The 11,726-nt window shown below is 50.5% G+C and overlaps 1 protein-coding gene across 1 annotated transcript; it reads right to left on the bottom strand.

Annotated features, from left to right (window-relative positions):
* Positions 1–1,099: 1,099 nt before the first annotated feature.
* SLC7A14 (solute carrier family 7, member 14) lies at positions 1,100–11,724 on the bottom strand (the record flags this gene model as incomplete). The annotated part of the gene is made up of 7 exons (XM_010006864.1): positions 1,100–1,422; positions 3,175–4,052; positions 4,597–4,805; positions 5,486–5,632; positions 7,439–7,656; positions 8,425–8,661; positions 11,484–11,724. Coding segments are annotated over 7 exons (2,253 nt in total), but the record flags the coding sequence as incomplete, so codon positions are not given.
* Between the last annotated feature and the right edge of the window lie 2 nt (positions 11,725–11,726).

Genomic DNA, 11,726 nt, shown 5'->3' with positions numbered 1-11,726 from the left:
AGGGTCAGAAACAGAGAAAATGATACAATGTGGAGACCGCAGCAGGGAGGGAGATTCCAGCAGCTGAGTCCCCTCCACTTGCCAAGTGTGGCCCAGCCCTGCCAAGACATGTCTGACCCTGGATGTTTCTTTTGCGCGGGGCCATGGACACAGCCCTGAAGTGCCAAGGCCAGAGCGAGGGCTGAAATGTGCCCACTGCAGTGGGGGAATTATGACCCAGCTCTTTTTGTACAACTCAGTGTGGTGGAAACGGCACCCAGCCTCAGAGAAGTGGTGCTCAGAGGAGCAGCCTGTGGGCCTCGTTGACCCATGAGGTGGGTTAAGCCAAGAGTAGGTCACTGAGGTTGCTGTGGCCAGAACTGGGACCAGGCTCCCAACTGCAGATTTGGGATGTTTAGCTGTGCTGGGATTTCAAGGCTTGGTTGAGACACAGACTGATTTTGAATCCCAGTATTTGGGGTGCTTGGATTCAGGGTGTGGGACGGACACGGGGGTCACATTGCTGTGGTGCAGAGAGTGCCTCTGCACCAGAACAGGCCATGAAAATGCTGTGGGACCAGCATCCTTGTATCCACTCCTGAGCTACCTCCTTGAAACAGGTTTGTCCATCTCCATTTCATACTTGCCCACCCATGTGTCCCTCTGGCTCAGCTAGACTTCTAAGGTGGTTCAGAGAAAAAAAAAAAACACGTTAAGCAAGTGCCAAAAATGTAAGAGTGGCATCCCACCACTGTGGCTGTCAGGTGGACATTCCCCAGGGAGGTTTCATCCCTTGCGCGGCTCCTTCTGCCTCCCAACAAACTCTCTCCCAGTTTGGCACACCTCCCACTCCACCATCTCCACTGGTGCAGCCGTTGCTGGGAGATCAACCAGTGCCAGGGGATTGGCTGGCACCCACCAGAGTGGGACCCAACTAGTGGAGCCGCGATGGGCCACGGGTGTGTTTGGTTTGGGGTCAACGGCAATTGCAGAGCGTGTCCCGAGGACCAGAGGTGAGCGGGGTGGTGGTGGAGGGCCTGGGGAGGACAAGACAGAATGGGGGAGCCACGGGGACCCTTCCTCATTGGTCAGGTGGTGCAGTTCCCCACTGCCTCTCCCGCTACTCGGGCGAGTAGTCCAACTCATCGTTGGCGATGAGAGCCTCCGACGGTGGTTTGTGCCTTCCTTTGCTTTTCGACCTGCTACTCGTCCGATGGCTTTCCTTTGCTCCCACCATTTGCTGGTATGAGAAGCCCTTGTCCTCGGAAGGACCCCAGCCTGGGTAGTCCTCACCCTCGGTGGCATAGGAGAAGCCATCATCCACAGAGAAGGGGTCAACATCCACATCGTAGCGCTGGTAGGTGCTCTGGTGGAGGGCCTCCTCCCGGGCGCTGATTTCCAGGGTGCTGTTCCACATCCCATAGCCAAAGTAGATGAGCAGACCTGCAGTGGGTGAGAGGGAGAGGTTTGGACCTCAGCTGCCCCAGCTATCCCAGCTGAAACATTGCTATGAACATGCCATGCCTCAAAATGGCACCTGCTCCCCAAAATCCACAGCAGGATGGGCTGGGGATCCAGCCCAGCTCACCACCCACCTCCCTCCACCCAGCACTGGGCTGGCGCCAGCTGGCGAGGATTAAGCCTATGGAAATATGCCTGTATTTTTTAAGCCAATGTAGGTTGTAGCTGATGTCTGCTCTTCAAACCCCTTGAGTTTGTGTTTTTGGGCTGCCAGCTGTGACCTGAGGGCTGTATGTCTTAGACATCAGCTGGGATCACTGCTGGCCTTGTGACTGGGCCATCTGCAGCTTTGGTGGGACAGCAGCTCCCAGCAGACCTGCGGAGGCTTCCAACCACTGACAACCTGCATCTCCATCCTGTTACCTTCCTGGCTACCCTTTTCCCTCTGGAGTTTTCTGATTATCTCAGTCTGTCTCCTGCTGGTACTTGCAGCCACGTGTGTTTCACGGTTGTCAGGATGAGTGTATTTGGTATTAAAACAGCTCTGAAATCCTGTGCTCCTCCCCTCAGGAGTTCCATTTCATCTTCTCCTTCCAGCCCTACCTGATCTCACCTTCCAGTACCAATGTTTTCTCTGGAAGCAAATGCATCTGGAGATCTAATTTCCAGTAGGTTAACTACCCCAGGTGTGTGCACAGAGAAATCCAGATTTCTCCACACGCCATGGACTGTCCATGGGGCACTGCTTGTGAGGTTGAATCCAGAGTTTGTGTGGCAGAACAGCACATCTCAGCTAGAAAAATAAATGGGATGTGCCTCCCGCAACAGGTGAGCAGCCGTGGATGGGGCTGGTGGAGATCATCACACATTAACTGAGTGTTTTAGTTGACTTGTTGCCATTGCTGGCAGCTGAAGAGGTATTAGATAGACCTGCAGGGGAAAGTGTTTAACTACAGTGGATTAAACCGATCCTTTGGAGAAATATTTTCTTCCAGGTAGAAGGGCTTTCCCTGGATCTGCAGCTTCACCTATTGCTTTTGAGGGCCAAAAAAGCACTGACCATGTCTTCTCCAGCATGTGGCAGCTACTGCCCAGTGACTTGGCTTGGAGTTAGGGGGCTCTTGGAGATGGAGCTTCACTAAGGGACCTCAGCCATGCAGGACTGACTCAGGATAACTGCTGTCCTCACCCTGAAACTGAAAAAGGAATGGTAAAATGGAGGAAAAGAGGTGATCTCAACCCCCTGCTGAAGCATGGAAGCCATGAGACTGCTCTACTCTACCCTTGTCTCTCCCAGGGCTATTGGGGCTGGGCAGCTCTGGGCTTTGGAAACAGTGCTGAGATTTCAGTGTGGGCTTCTGAAGAGCCCAAGTGGGTGACATAGCAAGAAAGGAGGCAGATTTCTGCAGTAAACCTGCCTGTCAGTCAGTTTGCAGAACCCACCTTCTTCACATAAAAAAGACTTGTCAAAATAGTCACCTTTGCACAGAGCAATTTACTTCCATCAAATGCACATTTTCCGGAGATGTGATTTTCCATTTTGCTGTGGTTTGGGGGCCGGATGAACTGAGGTTTCTAAGAACTTCAGAGTGACAAGGGGCAAATGCGAAGGACTGGGAGTGCCCCAGCTGAAGCAGCATCAGCCTAAGCACTCTAATTAGGGATATTATTATTATTAACATCCTTCAAAAGAGTGTCAGTTAAAAAATTAAAATATATTAATCTGGGACTCACCCACAAAACACCAGACAGCAAATCGGATCCAGGTGACTGTGGAGAGCTTCAGCATGAGATAGATATTCACCAGCATAGCAAAGGCAGGGACAAAGGGGAGACAAGGTGCCATGTAGGGCAGCTTCTTGGGGTTTTCTGGCTGCTGCAGGATCACAAACACCAGTGCAGCGATGAGCAGGACCATCAGCACGACGAGGAGGACAGCCCACCAGCTCTGCTCAGAGATGTAGTCTGCCCCAAAAATGATGAAGGAGCAGAAGATGAACATCAGGATAAAAAGCAGGAGCACACAGGTGGTGACTGTGTGGCCGGTGGCTGCCGTGGGGCGGTCCATTTTCCCTGGCAGTCCAAGGTGGATCCTCATCGTGTAGTAGCGAGGGCCAATCAACTTCTTCAGCTTGATGAGGTAGATGTTCTCAGACTCATCTGCCTCTATCCCCGAAGTCATGTCAACTGTGCCATAGTTGGGGTGATTCACGTTGTAGGTGGATTTATCAGATTTCCCAATTAGCATCTCATTATCCCCCAGCGACGGCAGATTTTTTGCCCCACAGGTGTTAGTTGGTGGGCCAGCAAACTCTTCTCCTTCACTCCCTGGGGAGCAGGCCTCCTTCTCGCAGTCGGCCAGGATGCCCTCCTTCTTCTTGGTGTGCTCCTCAGAGAGGAACTTGACGAAGCCATCGATGTCACTCTCGGGCTGGTACCGGAGGAGCAGGACACAGACAGAGACCAAGGTGTAGGCGAGCAGTGTGCCGATGGACATCATCTCGATCAGGTCCCTCAGGCTGACCAGCAAGGACAGCAGAGCCGCCAGGAACCCGGAGACGATACAAGCCACGACGGGGGTTTCCGTGTAAGAACTGACGTGGGACAAAAATCTGGAGTGCAAAAGAGTTGCAGAAGGATAATGTTGCAAATGGCAGCGGTTCCCTGCCCAGTGACTCTTACTCAGCTGGAGGGGACAGGCTCAGAGCTGTGATCCTTTCAGCTCTTGGTGCTTTTTGGTGTTTAGACTCCAGGCAGCTGGGGAGCTGAAATACTGAGACTGGATCTGGAATTAGATCTAGGACTAACCAGCTCTGAGGTGGGCACTTGAACACTTGGAAGTAAGTGCCAAGACTATGCATATAAGCTGCTCTCCTTTGCAAGTAACTCATGAATTAAATGCTCATCCTCCCACAAGCTGAATCTCTAGGTACCAGCACCAAATGAGAAACCTTTGCATAGACCTCTCCTGGTTTGTTTCCCCCCCACCCCTCCCGGGGTTTTGCTTTGGTGTGTGCCTCGTTCTGCCAGCACTGAGCCTGTGCATTCCCACTGCTCCCCGCGCTGGTGGCACAGGACAGTCCCTGTCCCTCCCTGAACACTTCCCCTTTGGGTCCCAAGGGGGAAAAAATAAATGCCAGCATGGGCATGACTGACCTGAAGAGCAGCCCATCACCAGCCATGGCATAAATGACTCTTGGCATTGGGAAGAGGGAGCCCAGCAAGCTGACGGTCAGGCCGGCCACGGACCCGATGGCAACAATGAACTTGGCTGCATAGAAGCCATGGGCCACAAACATTTCCATCAGTGGGGACTCGGTGTCGATGGCATCGTAGGGCACCATCAGTGTGAGGATGATGCTCACCTGGGGAAGGTGAGAGGAACAGGACACAGGTGTCAGCTGGGGGCTTGCAGGGCTCAGGGCTGCTTCTCAAGATGGAAAGGCAAAAGCGTTCAAGTCTGGTTTGGGTTATATCTCTATGTCCCCTGTGGAGGAGATGTAAATGCTAGAGGTAAGGCCTCTGAAGGCAACACCTTGAACCTGGCTGTGGTGATGATGCAGAAGGCTGGTGGGACTCTGTGGGGTTACTTGGCCACGTCCCTGTGTGGGATCAGTGCTACCAGAGACACTCACTCCCCATGGGACAGCCCCAAGCCCAAGATGGCATCATCTGGAGCAACACTCTGAACCTATTTTGGATGCAAAAATAGCTATGGATAGGGATGAGGAAAAAACTGCCACCATCTCTTTGCAGCCAGCAGGGGGATCTCGGCAAAGTGAGAGGAGCCTGGGGACAAACGGGGCTGGGGCCAAGGGGAGTCTGGGCAGGACACTGAAGTCACACAGAAACACAGCTGATGTCTCAGTTCCCACCAAAGAAAGAGCCCTTGTCCAAGGGTCAGACTGGCACCCTGGCTCATGGGGAAGGGAACTGTGCAGATGCCCAGAGGGGACATGCTATATATATGTGTGTGTTATTTTTTTGTACCTATATGTATAAATGCATATTTATGCACATTTATGTATGCAGAGCTGGTACTTACGGACACATATGCTGTCAAGCAGGTGACGAGCGAGGCTGTGATGGCGTAGGGGATGGAGGTGTTGGGGTTCTTTGCTTCTTCTCCTGTGGTAGCGATGATGTCAAAGCCAATGAAAGCGTAGAAACACGTCGCAGCCCCTTTGAGCACCTGCGTGGAGGATGGAGCATCTTAGCACCCAACCAGGGCAAGGGAACTGAGCAAAAATGAAGGAGCGCAGTTCTGCCTTGTCTGAGCTAAGGGGCAGATCAGGGGTTGGGCACATTGAGTTGGGTGTTCCCATCTGGGGCTGACCCAGGGAGCACCTGGAGATCTGGTCTAGGGAAAAGATTCCTACGTGTGGCCTGAGTCACTGGAGGTGTCTGTACCTCACCTGTGGGGTGTCATGAACCCGTGCAGTCCCCAGAGCTGCTGGGGGCTCCTGGCAGTAACAGAGGAGACAACTAACCAATTTCAGGTTTGCTTTCACAATCCTCCACCCCAAATCTGTTTATATTAGTAGGGATCTGGAGCATGTTTACATGTTCCATCTTAGCAAGATGTCTCATGTGGCAGCAAGATCTGCTAACAGGGGAAGGAGAAGAGAGCAGCAGCAGTCGGATGTGTGCTCCTTTCCAAACACCCTCTGTTTGCCTTGGAAGCTGCAGACAGGTTAGGAGCACTTGTTGGAGCACTTGGATGGGAGTTATTTGTACTGTTTAGTTATTTTTCTAATGTGATTTTTAAAAAATTACAATACTAGCAAGGACATTTATGGGAAAGAAGCTCTGAAGCAGGCTGAAGACTGTGTGGCTGTGAGGGGCTAATTTGTAAGTTGTAAAGCCCTTACGTACATTTAGGGAGCTGGGTACAATGTGTCCCTCACATCTTTGTCATCTCAGCTGTCTAGTGATGGAGCACATGGTAAAATTCACCTCCCTTAGCAGACAAGCTGTAATTACCTTTTTAAAGTATCTCCTGTGTGCCCAGAGACCTCATGTGTGTGCTGTGGTGGATTTACTTTTCCAAATGATTTGGGAAACAAAGAACCTGCTGAAAATATTGGGAAGACCCTATCCATTTTAATGTGTTTTGGTTATGTATCTTTTAAAACTACCTTTTTTTTTGTTTTGCTGGGAGATACCTCTTGAGTTGAGTTGGAGAAAAACAGCTCTTTCCTCTTTCTCATTCCGATTGCATGGCATAAAAAGCACAATCCTCTGTTCTCAAATGAGCCTCTTCTCCCCACTCCCTCTCTGGCAGAGAGATATTGATTTACTGAAGGGAGTTGCAGGGACAGCATGGCAGCTTGGGACCCTTTCAGTGATCAAGATTCTTGGTTTACTTTGCTTTCTTGCTTATTTTTCTGCACAAAACTCCAATGGAGTCGAGCAGCGTAAATCTGAGAAATTGTCTTGGGTTTAGGCCAGCTGAGATATTTTCAGTCTCTGTTCATCCTTGGATAAAAACCAGTGCAAGCAAGCTAAAAAAGCCAAATATGTCCAAATTCTCAGTAAGCTTTGAGGGAACATCCATAAAATAAGTATTGGCAGGTGGCATTATGAAGTGCTCAAAACAAATGCTTGAGAACATTGGTGTTGAAAACCAGCCAACATAAGTATCTCTCCCTCCACAGAGCTGGAGCCAGCTCCTCCTGAGTGCCCTGTCTCAGATGGCCACTGCATTTCCTGGTGTCTACTTTCATGTGGAGTTTGGCTCTCTAGGAGGACATTTTGGAGAAGTTCTGGGTTTATTCGAAAAGGTGACAGGAGATGCAGGCAAAGGATTGCTAGAGACACTGTCTGGCAGAGCAAGGAGGTCTGGATCCAAGACTGCGGTGGTGGGAGTTGGAGAGGCTGGCCAAAGCCCAGGTGGGTTTAGCAGGGTGCAGTGGAAGCAGGGTACACATGCCACAAGCAAAGCTTGTGCGTGGCACCCCTTAGGTGCTTTGTGTCCCTCCATGTGCCCAGGACTTACCCCTGGCCATCCAAATGGCAGGAATTGCCCTTCAGACCAGTTGTCGCCTTTGACATAGAAGAGACCAGCAATCATGATGAAGATCCAGACTGCCAGGTTAATGACATTGAGCACGTTGTTCAGCCCCACTGAGTTCTTCACCCCCATGGCCACGATAATGGTGACAATGACAGCAATGACCAGAGCAAGAAGGTCGGGGTACGACTCCTCTCCTTTCCCTGGGTAAGAGAAAAGAGGTGAGCAACTCTGCATCCATGGCTGTGGACAGCATCTCCAGAAACCATATGGGGGCTTTTAGCAATGCTTTTCAGACCTTGAGGCTTTGTAGAACTACCCAATCTCATTGCAAAGGTGGTTTTCATGTGCCCCTGTCTCTGCTACCTGAAGTTGTTTTATTAAGGTGATAAATCTTGATGCTTCAAGACACTGTTGGGAGTTTTTGGAGGGCAGCAAGCAAAGGATCGGGTCCCATCTTACATAACATGGATCTGCCAAGTACTAATTAAAAATCAATCAAACATTAAATTTTCATGGCACAGGTACAGGTCAGCTAGCTGTTTCACTTACTGGTAGGAACTATGGACTGCTGCTGGAACTGCTGGTTATGCAGGACCATCACAGCATGGAGTTTCTCCATGGCAGTGCTGCAGGCACAGGGCAGTCATCTCCAAGAAAGGCTCTGTGTGGGCCTTAACAGGACTGAGCAGGGTGCTTGCACAGGGTGAGGAGCTCCCACACTGTTCTTGCCTTCTGTCCTCAACTCATTTTTCCTCATCCTGCTCATTCTGCTAAACGGCTCATCCCAAAGGGGCTGAAAAGCATCGTGCATCCTACCCCTCCGAAACCAGTCTGTAAGGGCAAAGAACCAGAGGCAGACGGATGGTAAATAATGAATGAAGCCTAATATCCATGTCTGACTCCTGACGAGCTTCCAATGACTTGCCAGGCCCTAACGAATGCAGGCAGCTCTGCAGGGGGTGACGCACCGAGTCCGTTCAAGGTCCCGACGCTGTTGATCATCCAGCGGCTGATGCTGTGGTTGGCCAAGGAGTCAAACATGCTGCTGAGGGCGCTGGCGCCAGCGGCCGTGCCGATCAGGTACTCCAGGATGAGGTTCCAGCCGATGAAGAAAGCCACGAACTCCCCCACTGTCACGTAGCTGTAGGTGTAGGCAGAGCCCGTGGTCTTGGGGACCCTCACGCCGAACTCCGCGTAGCAAACCCCTGGTGTTTTAGAAAAACATCAAGTGACAGAAGGAAAATGTGCTTGGAAAAGGGAAAAAAAAAAAAAAAGTAAAACTGCCTTGGTCCCACCTGTCTGGAGGATGCTGGCAGTGCTTTTCAAGGGGACTCCTCAAAACTTCATTTCTGTAAAGCAGGCCCAACTGCCAGAGCAGCTGGACATCCCCATCATCCAGCCCTGCAGAGAGTCATTTCTCAAAGCTGATGAAAAATGCAGGCAGTCAGCAAAGGCAAGACATTCACAGATAACTGCAGGCCTGAATGATTCATGAAACAGGTGCTCTGGTGGGGACAAGTATCTAATTTCTCTCTTTCATGGCCTTAAAAATCATACAGCCTTTATTGGAAGCAGCTCTACTTCTAGCCAATGACAAGATAAGGCTTAAAGAGGATTGTTAGTGATCCAGAATGATAATGGCAAAGCAAAGTTATTAATATGTATAAAATGTTTGAGTTTTCAATTACTCTCCCAGGATCCCAAAATAGAAGGGTAATCTTCTGCTGTGTATTGCATACAGCAGCACTTTGAGGATATCTGAATTAGGTATCAGCATATATTAAGAAAATAAACTATTTTTTATCACAACATGCAGTATCAACTCTGGGGGACATGAGATGCAAGATCTGCCATCCATCCCTGATTGCCACAGGTCCTATCAGACAGCATTAATCAAACTGCTTTGCTTTGCTGAGCTGCAGGTCCTTAATCAGAAATGGGGTTCACAGCACTTCCCTCTCTGCTTAAAGTGAAGGTAATATAATAATTTATTAGGGTGCAGATTTTGTCTCAATGCTCTCTGCTGCATCAGAAGTGCATTATTATTATTATGGTTATTATTAATGTTATTCTAATGCAACAGCATAATAAAACTGTGTTGCTCAGTCACTCTTTTGCAGCCCTGGCTGTTCAGCACCACATCCCCTGGTAACCAGAGGGATGCAGCTCTCCTGGTGCCCCCACAGCCAGCCCAGCTCTGGGAGAACTGGTGGAGGCTGGGCATGCTCTCCCCCCACTCCAGCTCTTCAAATTTGGAGACAGATTTGTTTTTTTTCCTCCTAATCAAGAATGATTGCAAGCTTCTGCAGAAAACAAACCAACACAGTCTCTGTTTGGAGGAGCAGACTTTTTACAGAAGAGCATTTCTTTTTCTTGACTACTAGCTACAGTGTGATTGGCACGACAGTCATTAGGCTGGTGCCATTATACAGTTACTGACATTATTAATAAGGATATAAACACAGCTGAGCAGTTTGGCCCATGACTTTGTCCCTTCCAAGATGCTCTCTACAAACCCCCAGTGCTGGCTGTGGTGTGGTTGCTGGCCCTTCTGCTGCCACCTGGCATGAGGCCACACAGGGGCCGTGAGACATCCCACAGGCACTGGCACAATGGGAATGATGTTTCAGGTGAAAGAAGCCTTTGGGGAGGGGCCTTTCAGCAGTGCTGAGGTAACACCAATTATCTCATGCTACCAGAGGGACCATCCTCAGTTAAACAAGAGCAGCAATTTACAGAGGCAGGTAAAAGGCAAAATCCTCTTTTCAGCAAGCCACGGAGCCTGCCTGATGTGTTTTGTGATCACCGTGGGATATATAAAAGGAGCTCCACAAAGAAAGCTTCCTTAGAAAAAAGATTCCCATTTCTCCAGCTCTGCCCACAATTGGCTGCAGCTGGAGCCACTCATCATGGCCCTTGTCCTGCAGCCAGGCAGCACCTGAGGCACATGCTCAGTCTGCCCTCGCTCCTGCTCCTGGTAAGTCATGTTGATGTGCTCCAAAACTCTGGGTCTTAGTGCTTGAAGTGCTATTCAAGGGCTGCTGGGACTGCAGAAAAGTTCATGTAGGAGAGTCTCCTCTTTTCTTGCACTGCCTGACATGAAAACAAGGGCAAATGTTGCTGTTAGAGAGCTGACTGAAAGGCCTTCCAGTGAGAGAATTTTCATTTCATTTCAGAGAATTTTCAGCTGAGCTGGGACACTTTGCTGTTTGCTTTCCCTGTCTTCTATCAAAGCCCTTTGCCATTTACTCAGGTTTCTTTACCCAACCCACGGGTGAAAGCTGGATACCAGACTGACACAGATTGCAAAGTCCTCTGAGCAGGGAACATCACATCATCGTGTTAGCACTGATCTGGAAAGGACAAATGCCAGCAGTACTGGCTTCATGTGGAAATCGCAGCTCAAGCCATATGCTCAGCTGGGTTCCTACAGAGGAGATGAAATTCACCAGCTTTTCACTAAAATGCATTATTCCTCTCTCTCTGCATGTTTGTTGGGCTTTTTGTTTGGAAATTCAGAGTAATCCTGTGTGAATAAGGGCCAACAAAATCGACTCCAAAACTAATTGAGGAATTGTTTAACTGTTAGCAATGTCCACAGCCTTGGTGCTACCCAAGCCACTGATACCCTTCCTGTTGGAGCAGGGGGTTCCCCAAGCCATGCTGAGTTCTTGTTCCGAAGTTGTGACCTGGCTGTGCTCCCTGTCCCTGGGACACATGTTGCAAAATTCTCCTGGTGTTTTAAACTGTATTGACCACAGGCTCCATCCTGGGGGAAGCTGTCAGCAGCTCATCAGGGGTAACTCCACTTGGACTGCTGGCTCCCAGTACAGGGTTTGTCTGACATCTGGGCAGTGAGCGGCGGTGCACGCATGAGCTGGGGTAAGCCCAGTGTGAAAGGGTGTTTTAGGCTATGGAGACGTTATCACCCTCTTGTAGCTTGTGCTGCTGAGTGTGGGTCCTGCCAGTGGAGCCAGAGGCTGGAAGAGATGGTGTGTGCCTCGTAGAACCCACCCCCACGACTCACCTGATAAGATGGAGGCAACAGCCGCGATGATGAAGGAAACGATGACCCCCGGCCCCGCCATCTCCTTGGCCACCAGGCCAGACACCACGTACATGCCGGTGCCCACGCAGCTCCCCACACCGAGGGAGATGAGGTCGAGGGTGGTGAGGACCTTGGCCAGCCTGGTGCTCTGCGCGGTGGCCGCGCCCGCGCCCTCCAGCATGGACTCGACGGGCTTGGTGCGCAGGACGCGGGTGCGCAGGG

Source organism: Chaetura pelagica, unplaced genomic scaffold (assembly GCF_000747805.2).
Source record: "Chaetura pelagica isolate M959 unplaced genomic scaffold, ChaPel_1.0 scaffold341, whole genome shotgun sequence".
Taxonomy (NCBI): domain Eukaryota; kingdom Metazoa; phylum Chordata; class Aves; order Apodiformes; family Apodidae; genus Chaetura; species Chaetura pelagica.
Note: the sequence above shows the minus strand (reverse complement) of the source record. Positions and strands in the feature narration are given on the sequence as shown.